The 24,493-nt window shown below is 37.1% G+C and overlaps 1 protein-coding gene across 4 annotated transcripts in view; it reads right to left on the reverse strand.

Annotated features, from left to right (window-relative positions):
• PRMT3 (protein arginine methyltransferase 3) overlaps nt 1-24,493 on the reverse strand; it is a 158,814-nt gene that overhangs the window by 29,787 nt on the left and 104,534 nt on the right. For all 4 annotated transcript variants that reach the window (XM_080592414.1, XM_080592416.1, XM_080592417.1 and 1 more), the window contains 6 exons: nt 24,116-24,263; nt 20,734-20,875; nt 17,640-17,705; nt 11,838-11,959; nt 8,207-8,306; nt 214-292 (listed from right to left, as the gene is read on the reverse strand). In XM_080592414.1, coding sequence (XP_080448540.1) covers nt 214-292; nt 8,207-8,306; nt 11,838-11,959; nt 17,640-17,705; nt 20,734-20,875; nt 24,116-24,263 — 657 coding nt within the window. The remainder of the gene's footprint in view (nt 1-213; nt 293-8,206; nt 8,307-11,837; nt 11,960-17,639; nt 17,706-20,733; nt 20,876-24,115; nt 24,264-24,493) is intronic.

The raw sequence follows: 24,493 nt of genomic DNA on the forward strand, positions 1-24,493 counted from the left end.
TCTTAAAAACACCATTAACTTGAGACCTTGATACCCCAGCTAATATTCTTCTACTACCCATACAGTAAATTAATGCCTCGAAGCTCGTACTAATGGTAACATTTTTCATTTAGACTGGCAACTTTCTCATCCATGCATAGCTTATTCCAAGTCTCTGAGTTCATTTAGCTTTCCCCCAGAGCTAAATTTATTAAAAGAATTACGCGCACCAACCTGAGCCTCCCTCTGCCAGGTACTTGTCCTTTGCATAGATGACAGAATCCAGCATAGACTCAAAGAGAAGGAAATAACCCTGTTCACAGAAGAGGGAAAGAATTTAGAAGTCATTACACTTCTTACATAGCATATTTAATCAATATACAGACTGACTTTATCAATACAGTTTAAGAGCTTTACATGCCCATACCCCTTAGTAAGAGTCAGCACCTGATGGGTTTCTCAACACCAGCATGGTCACTTCAGAGTTTAATTATATAAATATCACCTTTAATTCCAACGCTACCAAAATCTTAACATCTACTAAATTCATAAACTGTAGGCAATAAATATCCAACAATTACCTGACTCCCGTAACATCCAAAGAAATCAAATTTACCTTAAACCCCGAGAGAAAAGCTCTATGCATCGATTTTGTAGTCACAACTCTAAAGTGCCATATAAAAAAATTAAAAAAAAAAATCCCTTTCCCCTTGGCATTACATACAACAGCATTACATAAAATTAGCCTTTTAAATTAAACCTTCAGTTTCAACTCTTCAAAGTAAAGTCCAAATTTCTAAGAGATATATGGCCATTTGTTTATCAATGGATTTACTATTTTACGTTCTTCCTATCTTGCAAGTTTGAGTATGATCCTTACTCCTGCTGAATACTCTCAACACCTTTCATCCACATTCTTAGGACGTCAAATCTCTTAATGATAAATCATACCAGCATACACTTCATTTTTTCACTTTATGTCCAAATTCTCATTTGGCTTAAAACACTGCTTCACCGTGGGGTTTGATTTATGCACCGATAGCCAGTAAGAAAGAACAAAAAAGATGACTGCAAGTCCAGACTCTGGACTTGCAGCCCTACAAGCCCAGTTAGCTGTAATCAAACAAAGCAAAGCTACAAAGACTTCTTTCATCATTTTTCCTACAATTCTGTATTTGGAATTGTGATTTGTTTAGTTGCTGCTGTTCTTCATTTCATCAAGCTACCCTACTGAAGGTAAGACAGCACTGCACGTGAACTGCATTGTTAAGATACCAAGTTTGCTTCGAGTTTATGTCATCTTCTATCTTAATTGTCTAATGTTCCTAAATTTAAAAAATGCAGCAATTCATAATTGCTCTCATAAACGTCCCCATCCACATTGCAGCCTTCAGAACTAAAAAATAAACAAAATACAAAAATGAGGAACCTGAAGCAGAATGCATTTGTGTTGATTACGACAACACAAACGTCCTCTTCCTATCCTATTTCTTCTGGTAAGAGGACAGTGCCCTACTGCATACTTTTCTTCCAAATGCTGCCTGTTCTGCCACTATCCTGATTAACTTTTATAAAACTCTTAGAAGAAGTTCCAGAATGAACACTACTGCTTTGTGAGCAATACGATTTTTATAAGCTTAACAAAATGGCTGAAAAGGCCAGGAGCTCCTACGGCATCAGACAGACAGTATTTTATGCCTCCAGCAAGCCAAAAGCACAGGCTGCAAACAGTTTTCTTTTTCAATTCTTATTCTTGCAGTTTTACAATAGGATATGTTTGATTCATATAAATTCTTTTAAGGTACTTTTAACTGAAAATGTGACCTCCAGGATACATCCTAAGATTAGTTAGCAGCAACAGTCAGTGAGTTAGAAAGCAACATCTTTACGGATCAATTCCTTGCTTATTTCTTCCTGACTAAAATTACTGTTATCTAAAATGCCTGCCAACCAAGCCTAAGGAATGCAGCTGAAGACACACCTTTTAACAAGAAATCCAGTGAAATTCTCACCGTCCTTTCCCTGACCCTTCCATTTTAGCAGTGCTGTTGCCCCCCCCATCCCCAATTCAACTTCGCATTCCTGCAAGTTACGTAAACCATCACTGGTACTGAAGTCATTTATTACTTATACCAAAGCATTTTGCTCTGTGTGCCGTGCTCATCTGCAGTGTAATTTAGAATGCAATTTCACAGGCTGCTGCCTCACCTGTAGGGGTGCCATCTGGAAAGAGAATTATACCTGACGTTTTGTCCCTGTGATGCTGTGGGGCAGCACTCTTGCTTCCACCCCAAAAAACGTTCAGGGGTTTTGTTTTCTTCTTCAATGTGTATTAGCATCCTCAAAATTAATGACTGCAAAGAGATCTCTAGAATAAAAATCTGTGAGCTAAATATAAATAATTTCATCCTGCTAGTAGCTAAATACACCTGAAACGTCTCATGTCCCTATTATCCATATTTTGTTTTGCAACAGGATTATAAAAACGCTCACAGAACTTGGACAGTTTAATGCCCTGTACCATTAAATTTTCTTAATTATTCAAACAAACTACACCACTCTGAAGTTCTCTTTCATTTTAATTCAAAACTAGGTAACATATTTTGCAAATAGATCAAAATATAAGTATGGGAAGTTTTTTTTAACAAGACCGCTTCAGTATTCGTTATATTCTTCATGGAGAAAAATGAGATTAAACTATTTAAAAGCATTAAGACACGAGAACAATATATAATTTCAAATAAGTATACCTGGTTGTGTGGAAAGCGCCCAAAGAAAAATACTATGCCTAAGAAAATATACTTCAGTTTAGGACCATCTCCTCCTGTACATTTCCCTTATCCATTCCTATCAAATACATTATTTCAACTCGTTTTTGCTGTTCATATTTTCTGCTTGTTGGTGAAATCGATATAAATGAAGGATTCTTTTCAAGAAGTGGTATTAGCATACTTACAATTGCAAAAATCATTACAATTTTTAGTACAGCAGAAAAAAACATGCAATGAAAAAACTGAGAAGCGATGTTTACGTACTTGAAGAAGTGGTGCTTTTTCTCCTCTTATCAAAGAGATTTTCTTATTTTTTGTAACACAACTGAACCTGGTCTGGTAGTCAGATTCATTAAGGCCCAAAACTGAATGTTTAATGAGATAAAAGGCATCTATCAAACCACTGCATCATCAAGTTGATTATTTTTCTTTTAAAGCCTGTCAGTATAAAATGCGCATTATTTTCTTAAATCAAATTTTTACCTACAAGGTTTCCATTGGACTGCAAAGTAAAACAAGTTACAAAATACCTAAAACAGTAGTTGACAGATTCTACTTTCTAACATAAAGTGCTGTCTCACATCAATATATAAACAAAACCCATGGGGCCTGCTTGATTTTGTGAAAAATCACTTTTTACTTAACACAACCCCACAAGATAAATAAATAAATAAATAAATAAATAAAAACATGGCATGTTTAAATGAGAAGCAGCAGCTACATGTGAGCTCTTCTGCATGGTCTGCTGCAGCACCATTTCCCTCACACTAAGTGAGCCTTCATGCTGATCTCTAATGTATGCTCTAACTCAAAACAACAACAACAAAACAAAACAAAACACATTGCTGTCAGAGCAAGCCCACACATTGCAAAACCACAGCTTGACTCTTATTATGTACACCCCATTTTGCCCTTAACCAAAAGCAAGATGAGCGAGAACACCAAAAGGGAAGATGTCAAGAGTGGACAAATGACACCCATTATTAAGAGGGCAGACAAAAAGGAAATACAATTAATAAAAAATTTCACTGTAGAGAAATGAAAGCACTGTGCTACTTAGTATGCTCCTTTGCATAAAAAAGAGTTTTTACAAGGAATTTTAAATTATATTTTTACTGTGATATGGTAACTGGATGCTTTTACTAAATGATCCCTCAAATATTAACAGAAACAATACAGAATATCAAGACAACAGAAATACTACTAAGTGTTAGAAAAGCACCACCACTGTATATTCATCATCAAAATGGAAGAAAGCAGAGAACAGATTACTTCCAGTACTTCAGAAACACTTACTTCCTAGTACTTCTCCCAAGATTTGGAATACCTCGCATTCAAGACCCATCATGATATCATTCCAAAATTACCAAAATTAAGCAAGCAACGAAGTAAATAAATGTGTGATATCGGCTACCTGAACAACACAAGCATCAGATTCTATTCGTGGCTTCTATTAAGAATCCATCTCTTTCCCAGTTGTTCCTTCAGTAAGGCTATATTACATATTCAGTATCATAAAGCATTGCATAAGGCAGCCATTTATGAGAATGCAATATGTTCTAACACTGTATTTGAGACAACCAGCTCGGACAATTGTCCCTCACAGTTGAAAAAAAAAAGTCAAGAAACGCAGTTATTTTTCAAGCGAACAAAACTCTCAACCTCTAGCTTCGTACTCTTAGCTACAGAAACAGAACTCAAAGCATAAAGACAGAAAAAAAAAGTACATGGATGCAGCTCAAGAACACCGCAGAGAAACATTATATTTTCTGGTTTTCTGCACCTTTCCTTTTAATAACCAGCCTACAAAGTTATCACATGTGGAGTAACACAGCTACATTTGTATGGTTAGCAGATCTCATTCTATCAAACATTCAATTTAAGCAAAAACTAACTTCAGCACTTTTCCACAGCAACTCCCATTTCAAACTTATATGCTGTATGTAAAATTAATTCCAGTAAAACTTCATTGCTTGCTAAAAATCCGGACCTCTTGAGAGCAGGCATATACGGGATCCTGACTGAGAGCAACGGCATGCACAGTTCTTGCTAACCTAAATGCTTTCCCTCTACTTGCATACAAATGACACTGCATTCAAGTCAAAATTCTAAATTTCCAGTGAAATTCAGGCATTTGCCAAACATTTTCAGATCGAGTTACTAACTGACCATGTTTTTGTATACCTCTGAGCTCCAAGCAGGATGACGCATCAGAAGCTTGCAGCCTGGTACAGATTATCAGACCATCCTGTACAGGGAAACTTCTACAAGCAAGGCCAGTGGTCAGCTCGGGTATAAAATTCACCCATTCTTACATTCTAACAACCCATCTTCAACAACCAGAAAACCTTTATCTTACAGAATCAGCGTGGTTAGCAGAACAGGCTATTACTTGTCCGTTTGTGTCTTCCTCAAGACCGTGTGGTTCATTAGGAGAGATGGCTCTTTGGTCCACCTGCTCTCTCCTGTGCTCCAGGCCTGCAGCCCTTTAAGTGCTCGCATCAGGCTGCATACTTAGCCAATGTGCTGCTAAAAGGCATTCACAGCAGTCCTCAGAGTGAAAGCATCTAAACAGATGGATTTATCTGGGTATCCAGTAATCCAAGAGGTCCTCAATCTCCACCAATCTGCCTTTCAGAAACCAACAGAACAGCTCTGAGCTCATCACACTGCCTTTCCAAATTGTTTCCATGCTGGTTTTAGTAGAATGCAATTACACAGACGCCCTGCTTATGGTCTGATTTTAAAGATGTCTAACACATACTTCAGATGTCACAAACAATTAATTTACTCTTCACATCAGAAGCAAGATCGCTGTTCCCTGTCTGCTAATTTCTTTCCTAGACCTAAAAAAAAAAAAGAAAATAAAAGCCACTGAAGAGACAGTTGCTCATAATTCAGCCTCTAAACCCAGAACATGACCAAAATGTATCCATATAAATTTTACAACTGAAACACATTATTTTTTGAAGACAAGTATAGATGTGAAATATAGTTTGGCTTCATATACATCTGATATACACACCTATACACCCACACAACTATCCACAGTGTAATACACTTAAGGTGTTTGTCCCATTTTGGCATATTTTAAGGCAAAAAATTGAAAGATTAACCAAGTAGGAATATCAGTCTGCAGAATCCACAGATCACTTACACAAGCAGGAGAATGATCATCAGCCACTACAATGGAAATGTTCATAAAGCAACCCCGCACCTTTTACAATACACTCTTTGCTGTGCCATCTTTCTCAGAAAGCCTGTTCTAGAAACATGCCAGGGTGATGTAGCATCTTTTCCTCTCTCCAGCCTCCATTCTAATGCTTCATGCTTGTTCATAATTTTCTTATGCTCCACGCATGACTTTAAAATGCCTACAGGGTACTCATCTTTAACGCTGGTCTGTACCCAAGCAAAACATAGCGATGGCTACACAAGAGAATTTGGTACTTTCTAGCATATGAGCAGTTTGCTTTCTAAGCAGAACAGCAGCTTTCCATATTGTAGTTACCAAGAAAAAATGTTGTTCCCATTGGAGGTTTCCTGCTAGTCTATACAAGTGCTCCAAATAAAGAATTGAGAGCTGACATATATTGAGCTCCTTTTTGTTCCACACTGCGCATTTACAACATTTTCAAGCTAGCAGTCTGTTTCTAAGCACTTATATTCTTACTTTAACAAAAAAGATTTCACACTGGTCGCTACCACGTAGAGAAGGAAAACAAAAAAGCAAATTCACACACTTGTGAAAATGCACAACATGAGGAAGATAGACAAAGAGGAATCTTCATTTGCATCTGGGAAACCTAGCGCTCCTTTCCGGACAGTGTTGGAACAGTCTGCATGCTGTCCAGTTATCAATCTTACTTTCACAGCATTGTCCTCTTTATCTCTGTATTGCAGCAACCTATAAAAATGCTAACATCCCTAAACATTTAGAATACCTCATTAAATGAAATGCACGTGTCTATATAATTATAACATTAAAAGGTAAATTAGCACCGAAATGGGAAAAACAGAACATTCAGTACGTCATTTCTTACATGAGGTGCTTTTCTAAGTCCTCTATTTCACCTTAGAGATACTAGTTTACAACAGGACTTAGGTTCTTAAGTGGCCAAGTGACTTTGAGAATACAAATCCTGCGCTCTGGAACAAGCGGTCTGATTTTGGGAGGATTATTCTCGGTGCACATATTAGGCAAGTGATCAGAAGTTTCCCTGAAAAAGGAATTACATTTCAAGTGAAGTCATATACTGTCACAGATCACCAATGATAACATACCAGCTTTAATCCACTAGTACCAAATGCTTAAGTCTCCCTTGAAACTAGTGACCTCAACACTAGATGAAGCTCATGCTTCTGGTAACTTTCTTTACAAGGCTGTAGAAAAATCTGTTGAGTGCCAGCACACTGAAATATTTAATATTTTAAAAAGATAATTACTTTCACCTTTACCTGGAAATTAATTAGAAGTAAAAAGAAGTAACTTCACATACAAGCTTTCACTACTGATCTTAAAAGCAAACTTTTCTGTCCTTTAATTTCAAGTCCAAACAATGGGGATTAGTATGAAAAAACACCATTTTGAAGTGCTTTTTGAACATCTGTGGCACAGGAGACTGAATAGGAGAAGTCCACAACAGAGGTCAAATGATGTTTCCTACCACACTTCTGACAGGTAACAAACTTAGCAGCTATGGAATTCAGCCTGGCACTGGGTCTTGTCACACAGATTTCTTTCTCAGTGGCAGGCAGTAAGCACAACTGTGCTTGAAAGCACACACATGAAAGCATGTCAACAGTCCAAAAGCTGAAATCCAACAGATTCCAGGAAATGGTTCATTTATGCACTGCATAGAGCATTTTCTATTGGCCATCATCATCGTTATGCACCTTTATTTCATTCTTACACTAAAAAGCCTGCAATCAGAAGAAACACTGTTTCAAGCTCCCTCCATGTATTCACAGATTTCCCAGTGTATATGCTCCTTCCTATCACCTTTCCTGCATGGTCAGGATGGTCTTCAGTTGTCCTCATGGACTTAATGGTATTTTACATATCAGAATGATCTACCTACATGACAAAACACCAAATTTCTCCATTACTTTCACATGAGCAGCTGCAATACTATTATTCAGAAGCCCAGAATACTTCTATACATTTGCACACTAACTACATAACACAAACTTACTTCTGTACCCAAACTACCTTAACTATACTTATAGAACCTTGACTTGAAATAGCAGGTGCAAGAGAGAGGAGGAATTGTATTCAAATACCATGTAATGAAGACTGCCATCCCATCAACCAGGTTGACAAAACCACTGCTGCAACAAAAAAATTTTGGCTAAAAAATAGCAACACTTAAAGATCATTTCTGAAATTGAATCAATCAATGCAATTTTTTTTGTCCCCAAAACTGCGTCTTGAAAAGAATATTCATACACCTTACCATCCATTCAGATATAATTACATCCACTTTTTCCAAGGGCAGATCTACTTCTTCAATTCTTCCTTTGACTAGTGTAATAATATTTTCAAGTTTATTTAATCTGCAAGAAATAATATAAAACAATTAGTTTATATTTCCATTTTATGCTGTCAAGAGATGTATTCGTGTCTGTATTTTGCATTTCTTCTTTCCCCCTCAAACAACAACTTTTAGCTTTTATTATTTTTAAAATAATCAGGAAAGTACTACAATGTAACATTACTTTTCAGTTTTATGTCAGATGGTACTGTTATAAGTTTCCAAAAATTTCAGGAGATTAAGAGCCAAGCAAAGGTGGCAGCCAGTAGATCTGTATGCCTCCCGTGTGCTGTGAATGCAAGTGTGTAGACTTCAGAACCCAGGAAAATACAGAAGAGGCCAACTTAAAATGATGCTCCTCTTCATTTAGAGTTGCTTGCTTCCAGTTCTTTGACCTTTGTAGTGTAAGCCTAGAGTGATTAGAGCCTACTCATCACACTAGGTAGGATACAAATCGAAATTAACTTCATACAAAGCTATTTTGCATGACTTTTTTTTTTTAAAACAAAACCAGCTGCAAAGGCACAGAGAACAAATGTTCCCTGTAAGTCAATATTATAGTTATTCCACAGAAAAAGGCATCATCCCTACTGTGATTTTGCCACTCATCTGCACTGTTCAGTAACTGCAGCCATCAGTACCACCTCATATGCAAGTAAACGGACAAACTGTATACGGAGGAAGTTTCTATGACATGACCACAGCTTTCAGGAAAAAAACAAAACCAACCAAACAAAAAAAAACAAAAAACAAAAAACAAAAAACTGCACAACAGTTGAATTGCTAGATACTTGAATACTTGAAATTTAGTACTTTCTCCTTGGCAAACCACGTTAGCCTTTCTTGCATATACCATTATTACGATAGCTGCTGTTACAGAGAGTACAAAAGTATTCCCACCAAAAAAATCCATCTATCCACAGCAGTTCTCATCTCTCTGCCCCTACCCTCCCCCCCCCCAGCCTGATATCTTACTCTTGCATGCTGTCTGCCTTTCAATGCAGACCACTAATCACATTAAAAATTCAATCTAGAAGACAATAGGAGAAAGATCAGAAAAAAAGGGAGGGAAAGGAAAGGGTCATAGGGCTACTTGAACACATGGGCTGTTGGAAACATCAATTAAACTCTACGTGTGACAGTCATCCCTCAGAAGGGTAACAGTTCACCGTTAATATCACATTTAGTTTTGTAAGCAGAAGTTAAAACAGAAGTTTCAAGGGAGAAATAAAACATTGAAGAGCAATCAACCGTATCAATATTTTAAGAACAAAAAAGCACAAACAGGTAACTTCCTAAATGACCATGTACAAGGACATAATTAAAACCAAAGAGAGTAAAAACACTAATATATTACATACTTGTTTTCAATTTTAATGTATAAAGGAAAAAAGTCATCAATATAGACGACAAACTGTAGGAAAGACTGCTTGAATGCTATTAAGAAGTATACTTTCACTTTTTATTCTAGCCTACCTGGGCAAATGACAAAAATCAAGCCTTCACTGAACTTGAAATTTTTGCTTTTTCTTGTTCCCATTAAGAAAAGATAGGGCAAATAGTTAATAAATTTACTATGAAACCTTGGGAAAGAAGGGAATGCCCTGTGGGAATGCCACAGTGGCCACTTATTCCCATTTACTTATGCACATTGGTTGCACCGTTTCTAGCATTTATTAAAGCGTGTTAGAAATGAACCTGAATTCTGTACGGGACTCAAGCTTTTGATCACGTACTTTAATCATAGGTGGAGGCACACTGCAGTAATTACTTTTAAGCAACACTGAGTTGTTTAGTATTCCCATAAATATTTGTTATTTCATTTTAAGTTTGTCAGTTCTATTCCTTTAGGCAAAGAGGGTTTAACAAGGCAAATACAAACTGTTTTGATATGAACCTAAGACTTGAATGTGAATTGAACCTTTTACAGCCAGTTACCTACAAATGCGTAGCTTTAGTGGTGGTTCACCGCTTAATTCAAATGGTCATTTACCACTTTTAAGAGTTAAACATTTTTGATTTGTTGTTTTTCTTAAAGGCTCACCCTTCTCCTCATTGAGGGTAACACATGTTGGCTGATACTTCTACCATACTCTGAGTATAAAGCATATAGAACTTTTTGTACACTTACGTAAGAGATGAACAATCCAGAGTTTGTCACATAGTACATTAGAAATAAGACACTAATTCACATCCGTAACCATTTTGAACATGTCAAGACCTCTGCCTAGTGTGAGGGAGAAGAGAAGACCAAGCAAAGCTCTTGACTGATATTACAGGGACTGGATGAGAGGCAATGGACATAAGCTGCACCCCCTGGAAATTTCTATTTGATATTTGAAAAACAGAAGCGAGGATAATCGAACAAGCTATTTGCCAGAGAAGTTCAGACAAAAGTGGCAGTGTTCAGAACTTGACCAGACAATGCTTTAGCCACCTACTGTACCTGAGCCTGTTCTCAAAGTGAGCTGAACCAGATTCCCTCCAGAGGTCCCTTCCATTCTGTACAGTTCTGTGACGGTTTACACAGCACTCACCTTATTTGTGATTTTCCTGAAAACATCTTTTCTCAGTGACCCCACAGATTGTGTGCTGATGTGTCTGTGTACATGCTGTTAAATTGATTTTTTATTCATACTATAGAAAATATTACAGTGCAATGGTAATCACTTTCCAGCTAACACGAAAAACAGAGCAAAGGAGGTTTCCAAGGAAACAAAATATGGGGTGATAGACATTTATTACTCTCCGCAAACATAGTGTCCCTTAAATATACTAGTGTATAGAACCTTACTAAGGACAGGTTAATACCATATAACTACAAAATTTGCCAACAAAGAAAGCTACATTTCACACCTCCATTGCAGGTGTTAAAATTGGTAAAAAAAAATAAAAGCTTGTCATGTATTAGTTGAAAACTTCACAGTTCTAACCAACACAACAATCTAAAAAAATATACATTTAGATGGACCCAGTAAAGCATTTTAATTTTCTGTAATCTAGAAGATAAACTTATAGACATTATATAACTATTGAAATTTTCTATATATATAAAATTAAACAGCAGTGTGTGTGCGTACATCTAGATAAAAAACTAAACTTCTACTGTGTTCACCTACAGCAGTTCGGTTTACTTAACTTAAAATTTTGCAGCCAGAAAAGTTCCTCATATCATCTAGGTAGCTGTCACAACTCTAACGTTTGTTGTTTAAAAAAATAACGATTTTACCAGTAGCGACATTTCAAGCGAACAAAGTGAAAACAGGAAATGCATTGGCAGCAGCCAGTTAAAGCCTCCACAGCATGACAGTGCTGGTCCCAATGCCAATACCAAGAAGCATCTGGGAAATATTTTTCCTCAACTAGTGCTCTATTTTTACTACCTTTATCGGAACAGCAAACATGATTGCGCATCAAAACCTGTGTTAATCCTTAGAACAAAGAAGGACTTCAGTAGAAGACCTACCAAGTGATATGTGATCATTAACTCAGACTGGTATTTTAGTAACTTTTTACAGTGGTATTTCCATACTTTTTCCAGAACTTCTCCTACCTTATGATGTCCATGGCCTGATAAATGATTTCAGATTGGTCGACTCCGATCACCTTCTTCGCACCTGCTTTGGCAGCAAACATAGAAAGTATTCCAGTTCCACAGCCAACATCCAAAACCACCTGAAATGAGTAAGCAACTTAGTTTTGCTTCCATTTATTTCTCTTGCTATGATTTTTCCCACGTCCTTCTACATCAGTGAGATACCATACTTCAAAGGAAGGAAGAAAAGGTAGCACCATCAAATCTTACTGTTATATTCAGAGATATGCAAGCCAAACCACATTTATAACTCCGCACCCTCTACTACCTTTTACAGACAGGCTATGAGGCAGACTAGCTCCAGCTGCAGATGAACTTATCCACATGAGCAAAATAATTGCAAGCAGTTATTTAAGCAACAACGAAGAAGTTACACAAACAGGAGAAACAGAACATTAGAGCCTGAAGAATTTTAATATCAGTGAAACATTCTAACAATTGAATTTAGCATTGACTCTGAAAAAATATACTGTAACTCTGCAGTTTCTCATTAAAACTATTCAAAAAATTTAATTCTTTCCAGTAGTTTCATTCCAACTACAGCACACAGAGGAGGATTATGTATATGCATGTATCTGATATCACTGATTACCTTTATCTACTTGCCAAAGAGAAATGTCACAGCCACTCTGACTGCTCAACATTCAGAATGCACGTTCACAACATTCTTACGGTATCAATATATTTATCTTCTTCACTGGCTAAATCCTTCTTGGTCCAAAGTAATTTTACACGAATGGTTCCTGCCTTGCCTGTTAAAATCTGTGACTAAGTCATACTTCCATGCTTTTATTTCTCCCCTTCAACAATAAGAATTGGATATGATTCTTCAGATGCATATAGTCCTGTATTCTTCTTTAGAATCATATAAAAGAAAGTAAATCCCTAGTCATTCATAACACCAAGGAACAAAGCGGTGTCCTATCCTTTTGCCTCTAGAACAGAACGTGCCAAATTCATTATATGGAAAGAACTGTAAGGAGACGAGATTGACAAATCTTTCTTCGTATTTACTGTCCATAAAAACTTCTACAGATCATTTTATGCTCCTTGTAAAGAGTTCATAAATCCCCTGCTAGAAATGGCCACAGTGCCACAAAACAGCTATGGCTTTGATGACTAAATTTCAAAATGCTGAATGGCACAGTTTTAAACCCACGAATTATTTTCTAACAGGTTTAATAAAAAAGACAAAAAAATCCAGGAAGATGAGATCCCTAAGTTTTCCTCAAAGACAAACTTCATCACCACACTTAAAACAAAAAAGTGTATTCAATTTAACATGACTACTGCAAACACTTGGTTTTGACATCTCAAATATTAACTACTATAGCAAGATTAGAACATTTAAAGAAGCAAAAGCAAAGCAACTGAGATTTTATTTTTTTACACCAAATATTAAATACTAGAGTTGCCAGCAATATTAAGCATTGGAAAGCAGAGATTTTGTCCTGTAGCACTATTCATGGTTACTGCGAGGGCGCACTGCTGGCTCACGGTCAGCTTGGTCTTAACCAGGGCCTCCAGCCGCCCTTCTGCAAAGCTGATTTCCAACCAGTAGGTCCCCAGCCTGTACTTGGGGGGGGGGTTATTCCTCCCCATGTGTGGAGTTTGCACAGCACTTGGATGAACTGCAGAGGACTCCCGTTGGCCCACTTCTCCAGCCTGTGGGGGTCCCTCTGAGCAGCAGCACAACCAAGGGGGTTACAAAGCATCTCTCAGTTTAGCGTTATCTGCAGATTGGCTGAGGGTGCATTCTGTCAATTGGCCAGTTCACTAATGGTCATATTATCAGACTTCTTAATATAGTTAAGCTTTACTAATGGTGTTTAAAAAATTCTAATCACTAGATCCAAAAACGTTCTCAAAACTGAAAACAGTAGTACAGTCCTAAAGAGTACGCAGTCACTCGGATTGTGCACAGCAGTTAAGCATTAACAGACTCCAAGCTGTAAAGACAGACTTCCTTTGCCACACAGTAGAGCACAAATAAGTTACTAAAATAACTCTAGGATAAGAGGAATATCAAGTCAGAGTTACTAGTCATGAAGATCATCTATTAGAAAGGAGTACTAATTTATTTCAGTAGCTTTCCTTAGCACAGCTTCTAGTGTTGTGAAACGGTCCTCACAGCTTTCGTGACATTCTTTTTCCAAAGGAGGCATCGAATCACTCAGTAATCAATCCTGCACTTGAGAATTATAACCCCATTTTCGAAAATATTTCAATGCAATAATGCACTCTTACTCAAGAGCTATTGAGAACTCTTGTTTTGGCACAACAGGAGCTTGCATCTACACTTGTAAATTTCATTTTACAAATGCTACCCATTTAAGCACATGAATGCTCTGTCCATCAGGTGTGTTTGCCTAGCATTGCATACAACTTATATGCTTTGAGGATGGATACAAAGCAATGAAACTGAAGTCAGCATGAATAAAAATAGCCGTTTATCCTTCGCAGAACAATCTAAGTTAGCCTCTGCTGTGGTGTACTGGGAAGCATGACTGAGATTTGAATGCCACCTGTCTTCACAGGCCAACTTACAATCTGGAAGCAGACAAGAGAACATTAGCATAATGGGGTTTTATCAGCATCTTGCATGGAGGCTGGCAACAGAAGTTGCAGATAGAGTTGCTTGTTCCATTTGAATTCTTTGCAGCTTTGTTCTAATGGGAGTCAATCCCATGACCCATTCGCAAGTTACACGTGAGTAGTAGTGGCTACAGAAGTGCCTGGGCTCAAGTCTTCTGGAGACAGGAAAAGGAAGTAAAAACCAGCGTTCCTGCAGCTGTTGATATCTCGTGCTCCATAACACCATCTCTTCTATCGCTCTACACATGGTAGTTAACAGAACTGCTGAGCCATGAAAGCTGAAGTCAGAGCCAAAAACAAACCTCTGTGAAAGAATGCTCTTGATGTGCAGTTGCATGAAAGAGAGCAATCACCACAAATAGGAAAAAAATCAAAACAGACAACACTTTGGACAGCTGCCCTGGTCACTTAAAAACCCAGATGGAACTCATCTAGCCTCAGGCAGGGGACGGGGATGGAGAAAAAGGCAGAGGAGAGAATATGTACAAGCTGGAACACATCTGAGGAACTGAAAGACAAGCAAAATGATCACCAATTAGCCTAAGGACAAGGGTCTACAGCTAACACATTCTTGCAGTGATCACATATGGCCTCTCACCAGAAATCTGGAACAGCTGGACTGGTGATTTGACTACACCATTACAGACTGCAGCATCACATCCTTCTCTGCCATCTAATCAAAACTGATAGGCTAGCTTTCATAACAGAAAATATTACTTCACATTCAGAAAGACAGAAGGTCAAGTAATTTGGTCAATTTAATTCATTCCATCAATGAACTTTTAGTAGCAATAATGTTTAAAAACACACTTTTCTCCTCAATATCCCAATGATACCTGCGTTGAACTTATATTCTACAACAGAAACTTAAGCATGAAAATACCATTTGTTTTTAACCGAAAATATTTTTTCTGTAAAATGGATCACATTTCCTTTTACCAAGACAGATCACTTGAACTATTTGTTAGGAATTGTCCTAGCAGGAATTTGTCCTATTTTCACCTCAAGTACATTTGACAGGTTTATAGCAAAGACAACAAGAACAGGATTCATTCAAGTTTTAATAATTTATTTTGAATCCTGAAAGAATAAGCTGACTGGTTCTGAATGTAGTATGCACAAACAAACAGATGCTGTGTTATCATCCCATTCACGCAAACGCACCTCTTAGGGATACTGCAGGTTTGTATTAAAAGCCAGTAACATCAACTAAGCTGTTTGAATCAACTTCTACAGCCAGTCTCGCAGTTGTCCTTTCAGAAACAACAAAAAGCATTGCCACACATTTTCTAACGAGAAATGGCATATGGGAGTTCTAAGAATATTACAGGAGTCTAGGAAATAAAACATGACGCTGTTCTTTTCATATTTTTTAATTATAATCAAATTTCTAAAGGAAATCAGCCTATTTTCCCAGGCTGGACATGTCACTTGATATCATTCTGGGAGCATCATATGATATATAAATTAAGCCTAACAACTGAACACTTTCTTCAGTGGAAATATACAACAGATTTCACTTTAGTGCTAGATTTTTGAGAAAATCCCATATGTTTCCATAACAATATACCAAACAACAGCTACACAAAATTTGGTCAGATATTAAGCAAAGCACTGGTCAGCTGAATGCAAACTATTGGCAACTCAACGCAACTGATAACCTTTCTTTCCACTCAACCTTAACGCACAGGGTTTGGATGGAAACACTATGATTTGAGGCAAGAGGTATCTTAAAGAAAAAACTGCCATAAAAACAGAGTTCAGAAATCGGTTTGTAGATGCTGTAATAGTAATAAATAACCTTCTCTATAGGAGCTGAATGCTTTCACACGAAGGAAAACCAGCAAGTAAGCACACAAGTTCAAGCCAATGCCTGAGCAAGTGCATCTGTAGGTAGGTCTTAAGCAACATTATCTAGAACTCTTCACCTGCATTTTGTATGTGTCCACACAACAGAGGAGAAACCCAAACCACACTGTTCCACTAGGACAGACATTCTTAAGACCAATCACATCCTGTGAAAATTCGTAGTTACCAATTCCAGGGGCATCTGTGAAACTTAATTACTCAAAAGAAAGTTTTGTTTCTTTATTGATCTTTCTGTTTTGTTGGATGAGCTGCCCAGCTCTTTGATCATCCATATCTTTCAAGTAACTGGCAGTATCATGTTTCAATGACACTTTTGCTTGTTCTCTCATTATCACTAGAAGCTTCACAATGTTTAGTAGAAACAGGCTTATGATACCGAGGCAAAAAATCAAACCATTATTTTCCACTGTAGCTGCTAAAAGAAACCTGATGTGAGAAATATCCAGAGCATGCACTATCCACCTAGAAATACCTCCCCCTGTAAAACTACCTAGGACAACTTCCAACTCAAGAACTTACGTTACCACTTATTAACAGAGTCTCTTATCAGAACCAAAATAAAAATCTGAAGTGATTTCCTTCCATAAGCCTGTCAGCTGAATAACAGTAAGCAGTAAGTAGAAGAAAGCTAATCCAGAATACAAGTCCACACAGCACAAAACAGAAGCCACCAAACTCATCAGAAATAGCCAACAGAAACACAGAAGACAAGAAGAGTATTACATCTGCACTGGGGTCATAACCGCAGTAGGATCATAAACATCCACAGGCCTCTTTTCTCCTCACTGCACGGGAAATAGCAGTTCCCTGTTCCAAGTCCTCGAACAAGAGCCTTGTCTGGATATACTAAATGCCACCAACTCAACAAGTCAGTTGCATGTGAATTCTTCCCCAGATCTAATTGTACAGTGCTTCTAAGATGTCGTTACTGAATCAGGCCCAAATAGAAATTCGCTTAAATTCTGGTAAAGAGTGCCTCTAAGATAGATTCTGCTTAATATACTAGATGAGAAAGGTTTAACTTCACCCCGCCAACATAATTAATGAACATCCCGACATGGCACACATAACAGTGACAACAGTGATCAGCGCTTCTGTTATCAGCACTGTCCACCCTCCAGCAGCTGAATAACATTCTACCACCTAATAAAGCCAGAGTATATTAAATCAAATCTTGTCAGTGCAATATTCCAACCCAAAGCTACAGAGTAGCCAGTCGGAAGGATTTCTACCACTTAAAAAAAAAAAAAAAAAACAAACTGCAGAAATTACTGAATTTTGAGCTGTTTTACTTACCTTGTCCTTGAAGATATGTGGATTTTGATATATGAAGTCACGATAGCTTTCTGTACGCACTTTATCCTATGATTTAAAGCAGAAAAAACAATCTTCACTTGGCCTATTTATATACAAGATATTGTTCAAAATTGCTGAGAAAGTTGCTTTTAACTTGGCCTGAAGATGTTTTGTGGCTACTGTATTTATAAGGATTCTCCAATAATATTTTCCATACTAAAATCCTTTAGCATTTATTCCCTAAGCAAATAAAGCCAGCTGAGCCTCTGGAAGAGAAAATAAATAGCTTTCACTATTCTGACTTGCTGCACTGGATTTTGGATGCTTCAAAGTTCTTAATACCTCTTCATCACCTTGCACGAACTGCAGTAATAGAATGACAATACTACATCAACTTTACACAACAGCTTTCTATACAATGGTAAAAATTTGACTGATGAGCTCATAAAACTTTCTGCATCATTCTACGCTCTTAACTTGCATGACACGCAGATTCCTCAAAAGGAGTCATGGATCATATTAACTGTTTCTATTTCTGAACAAACTACAAATCTGAAAGCCTGAACACAAGTCAGTAATTAAAGTCGTACAGCCCATCCTATGAAAGCTTAAATTAAATAAATAGAGATCTAACTATAACTCAACATGATCTGAGAAGCTGGAATGTTTTCAAGCATATAACGAAGCGTTTACAATATCTCCGTGTATGAAAGCTAGTGGCATAGCCTGATCCATCAGCAAGGTAATATACTGATCCTCTTAATATGCATCACCAGGTGCACAAATTGACAGCCAAGTATACCTTTTGGAATTGCTGTTGCAGGTCAGATGTTAGAGCCAAGCAAAAATAGTATCTTTTAAGTCATCTTTTATTAGATAAAGATGGACTACGAATAATACTCGAGTAGAAAATATAACTGTTTATATTCAAGATTACATTCTTCTACTGTAGCAAATAAGAATTTTTATAAGAAGTATCAAAACTAAAGAAATTTTCTATAGTGAGAAAGAACAAAGTCTATTTTATTAGGAAAAAAGGTCACAAAGAGACTCAGAACAAAGAATATGTTCATAAAAATTATATAAACAAACCAGGTTATTCTGATGCTTGAAAACCCTAAACTCCAGTTAACGGTTAAGATGATCACCATACACATGGCCCAAACAGTCACGGAGTATTTTACAAAATTTTACTTTCAAAGTGTATGCAATTAACATGAATAAAACAGATCCTTTAAAATTATGTTGGCTTACTACAACAATTCATTGAGAGCAACTATTTTTAGTAGTTCACTTCTATCGCAGTATATAATAGGATTTGCTGAAACAACCAAAATAGTATAAAAAAATCACAAGGTTCAGCATCAATCAAGAAAGCAGCCAGCTGGAAAGCTTTCAGCCTTCCATCCTGCCCACTCACATTGCCTCAGCACTGCCCCACCTAAATCAATACAATTCTAGCTCGTGTCTCTACTATATGCACTACTGCACTACTGTCACGGTCATTCACTTCAGGTCTCTCTATTCATCAATTCTGTTCTTTCACTCACCATTTCAATGCAATACTTTTCTTGCTTTTAAATAAAATGTTAGGGAAACTTATTAATAAGTAAGAAATTCTGAAGAGAAAAGGCAAGGGGGAAAAACAGCCATTTGACCATTATAAAGTAACAACCATCCTTCCCTGGCTTTGAAGTAGTTGCAGCAAAAGAAACAAATCGGAACTTCAGCCTGCTATTACTAGGCATGAGGAAAATAAGGTTTCCAAATATAACACCGTCAGAAACAAGCTGACAACACACAGCAAATCCCCTTTCTTAAAAGTTTCGATGTAGCAAACCCATTTATTTATATACTACTGACATACTAAAAAATCAAAATGAAAGCCTGGCATAGAGCAAAAAATTCCATATATGTGTGGCAAAAAAATCAATGTTTTCCTAAGGTTAGAACAAAAGTCTGAAGTCTTCTTAAAAACATTCTGACAAACATTCCCTGAAACCAAACTCCATTTGCAGAAATGCACAATTATAAAGAACTTCATAATCAAAGACTTCCTCATCTATACCCTTTAACAGCTCAAACGACACCTTTATTTATACAACTGACCTACAAAAACCAACTCCTATCATTTATCTTCCAGATTTTCAATATATTTCTCTAGACTACTCATTTAGGAAAACATTCTTCTATCTCTGCAGAGACCTTTGTGCTTCTGCAGCACTCCCTCTCCCTTGAAATTTACCTCACACTTATACTAGTCTTAATACAGGTTCAGGTGCATTTCTACATTAGGGCCATTAAATGATTTACAAAGCAGAAAATTTTATATGCTGAGTGGACGAAGTTACTTTGCAACTCCATATTCTATCCATACATTTAGGCAGGAATTTCATTTATTTCTGCCATAAAAAACTGCTTACAACTTTCCTAACTATGGCCTTTTCTCAGAAAGGAAGCATCGAGGGATTTTAATTTACATGCCAATTATAGGACGTTTAATTTTATTTTTTATTTTTTAATTTAAAAAGGAAGAGGTTTCCCCTTAAGGGTTAAGGCTTTTTTTTTTTAATATCTTAATCACAAAAAAGGAGCTTACAATTTTTCCAGCTATTCAATGTCATGTTATCAATATGCTGGATGGCACACAAATGACCCCAATTTCTGCTTTTACTTAGTGCAATAGGAAACCACGATAACTTGCCTGACAAATTTTAATTGTTTGGAAAAAATAATCCGAAGAAAAATATTCATCATCTGTACCATACCATTATATCATGTATCTTTTAAGCATACAGGGAAAAGCTGCTTCTGGCAAGGTAAAGTTGTGGAAGATACTGCAGCATCTTGAAGCCTGTCTCTAGAGTAAATGATTTTTTTTTTTCCCTAATTCTTCCTGTACAGTAAAAAGGATTCATAGAAAGGAAATAAAACTGAAAAAAGGATCTCAGCCCAACTCCTAGGAAAAGAACTACCATGTATAGAAAGGGTTAAAAATGCAGCTACTCTGCAGTATATTTACGGGCACACAGCCCGCTTCATCCCATCTTTCCTCTTTAGCCCTACTCAGATGCAGTTGAGATCACTTTCTAACCTTTAGCATCTCTTCGTGTATCCCATAATGCCCGTAGGAGCTGAAGTAAACATCATCCTCATCCTCGTGAAGGTCTGCAATGGCGTTGGATGACGAGCTGCTACCGACATCCACGTTCATCACGAAATCTTGTGCAAATTGTCTGTAATCAATTTGAAATACACCCTTGAGACATGTTTATGGGACCATGAAAAGGAGGCGGGGGGGAGGGAGCTTGAAAGAGATAAGGAATCCAGACTGCACAGGGGCTTTTACAACAATGGGCCCGGCTTCGGCTTTAAATGTGCACAATCTCCCTCTGCTGGCTCCTGGAGGCTGCTGCACGATGGTCCACCACTCTTGCCGCATTAGGTATCCACGCTTCTCTCTTAATTTTAAGCAGTATTAGTAGTGAAACAGTTGCTGTATTCATCTGTGTGCCAGCCACAGTTTAATCCAATTCAGATTTCATTTCTATTTTTAAGTAGCAACTCCTTGTTTGGCACTTCCTAGTACAAAAGCTAGTACCACCATGGTAAAAGTCTACAGGGCGACAACGTATGTTTTGTGTATGTAATGTAGTTATGGACTCAATACCACAAACAACACTTCAGAACTATAAGTCACGTATAGCTGAATGAGTCACGGAAGGTTGAAGAAAGCACTTTAAAATGGAAGTATCAGAGTGAAGCTAACTCCGAGCTTAAAATTCACGTTATTTTACTTCCGCTTTTATTCACATTCCATACTTATTTTCCTCTTCCATGGCCTCGTACTCCTTGTATGTATGCTATGTTCTCACTTCTCCAAGAAAGAATTGATGAACATTTTAGAAGAATTTTGGATGAAAGAACCCATACCTACGGTTTTATCATGGAAACTAAAATTAAAGGTTGACAACTGAACAACTCATACTATAATGTTCTAACTGACACTTCAATATAAAATCAAGTGGAAGAGCAAAAGTGCTTCAGCCAAACGGTATTCCTTCAAGTTCTACAGTCCGACCTAGACCGATCCAAAGCAGCCAACACTGACCTTTAACTAAAGCCGTATTTTCTTACATAGGAATCTATACAAGCTCCAGGTAACACCTCGTTACCAGTACCATCCTTACAGGACAACAAAATTACTATTTCAGTCCTGGCATTTTAAATGCTTCTGTGCTTAGTTTAGATGGGGAAGAGAAGGTGGTAAGGGAACTCACACTACAAGGCTGTCAGTATTAGAAACTTCCTATACTTCCTGACATAGAGGTAGGATACAGATCTTATTTTCAATATTGGTCTTTACCGTACACTAGTTCACGTTTTTATTACTTTTTATAAGTACTGAAGATATAAAAATCGCGACTTATAAAACTTAAATTGTATGGCATACAATTAAAATTAACATTTTGTACAAATTAAACTTAATTTCAGATTTGAAATTACTTTAACTGGATTCAGCCAAGAGTTCCCCCAGCCTATGCATGCAACACAAGTACCAAACAAGAACTCTAGATGCGGAGATTCCCTCTACCTTTTTAATCAAGAAACAAATACAAATAAAAGCCATCATCTCTAAACAGGACACAGATGGAATAAAAAGATCAGATATACAAGCCATGCTCTTTTATCTCTAAATTATATCAAATGCTAAAGGTGACCTGATTTATATAATAACTGTTACCATTTGTGAGGAAAAAAACACCTCCAGCTACCTGTTTTTGAAATTGTATCCCCCTCCATTTCATCACAAACAAGTCTGCTGAGCCTGGAAAGCTTGGAGAAACTTTCTGCATGAATTATTTCATGCTCATTTAGTCGGTGTCCTTATATACTATTACTCCCACGCTTAGAAGGCAACAATGTCTAGGGAGCTGCATGACTGATCCTGACCAGTCATTAAAACACGCAACATTTTTTCCATACCTTAAAGAGCAACATCTGCATAATACAATCACACTGCAACTGAAACAAGTTACAGTTAGTCTCCCACGAAGGGTCTGTAGATAGGTGAAGCATGAGAAAGCTCCTGGACCTAGCTTTAACTCCTGAAGCCCAAGTCAGTCAACCAGCCTTCTGGTATACGCCTATTTCCGTGACAGAAGACGGTAGAAAAACAAGTTCCCATAGATTAAGGTCCCTTTTGCTATTCTTGCTCCATTCCACTTACAAGCTCCTTTTATTTTGTTGAGGGGAGCACTATATCATCTACCTGAAAGGAAACATCTGTACATCATCTCTTTCAATAGAGTAACCTACAGCAGAAATCAGCATCACTATGAATTACAGCATGTAGGCTACTACAGTGCAACTGCCCATAATTTACAACTGGTCTGCTTCACCTGATCTACATCTGGCTAATTTTTGCTGCCAGCCCATCCCTGCTGAGTCGAAGAGCCTGCACTGAAAAAGAACAACTAAAGAGTCCCTTTTACACCAACAGATAATTTGATAAGCTAACCTCTAAAAGAAATATATAAGGCTGATTTAAGTTTAGAGAGTTGAAAAGAAATGGCAACTGAAGACCTGAAAATGTTCTTTTTGCTTTAAATCAAAAAGAACCAAGGTAGAGTCAGGCAAGACGACATCCAGTTGAACAAGTTTGCTACACATACTGAAAAATTTCTCTCATTCTCATTGTTTATGATGAATTTATGCATAATGCACACACATATGAGAGAAGTGCCATATGCTTTAAAGTACTACTTGCAGAAATTAAACCTTGCTTAAGACAAAACTGTCCATTTTGTATATGTCTAAATAACCGGTGATAGTAGTTAGGATTTGAATAAAACTAATTTAGTTTGGTATACTTATTTGCTAACAATAATAAGTATGTACTCTCAGAACATACAGTAAGCCCTCAAATGTATTTTACAAATCAAGCTTTTTTCTGCTTTACCTTTCAACAGAAAATCTTAACTTGTTTTCCCAGGTCTGTTAAATACATTTTCAGTTTTTCAGTCCCTGATCACTGTAGCTGTTATCTTGAAATTATGTTTTCATACAACATTTAATCCTGTGTAATCTCAAAAGAACATTAAATTCCCATTTTATGCATGAGCATCGTCAATCTGTTTTTTTGAAGACCTCAAGATTTCAAAGTATCAGACACAGCTATTGGGATGCCTAGATTTCTGTATGCGATACATTTAATGTTCTTACTAATCGAACCCACACTTAAAAATAAAAGTAGCTGAAAAGTTGGTTTATTAAATTTCATCAAGGGTTAACCCAAGACAGAAGTATGTCTATGTCTAAGACAGAAGTGAAGCCAACATCCGTTCCCAGCACAAGATATTAATTTGATTTCATAGTTACATTCTACCACTTGTTTCAATTTGTTGGTATTTCAACATGAACATCTCACCTTGCCTAAAACATCAAATAAAAAAAGCCTCAGTTCAAGCCCTTACTTCATTTTTTGAAGATCTTCCTGTGTTCTAGCCAAGGCTGCTTCTGCGAGTCTTGCTCTGTGTTCTGCACATTTTAATTGTTCAAGCGCTGTCGTATCATTTAAACCATTAGAACACATGTTGGCAGGTTCACATACATCTTCTATATCTGATGAAATGGAGAAGAAAATATGCTCATAAACACATTACTTTACCAACATTACTATATCTGTCTTTGAACAATTTGCAAATATAGTGTGTTTTAGAAGAAACATCACTGAGTTTGACAGGACTAACTGCAGAACACAATATTATTCACTAAAAGCATGATGTCAGACGTGAGCTCAAAGTTAAAGCAAATAAATCCACAACTCGGACTTCTTCAGATACCTGTGTTTG

The sequence above is a fragment of the Anser brachyrhynchus genome (assembly GCF_964034855.1).
Source record: "Anser brachyrhynchus genome assembly, chromosome: 5".
NCBI lineage: Eukaryota > Metazoa > Chordata > Aves > Anseriformes > Anatidae > Anser > Anser brachyrhynchus.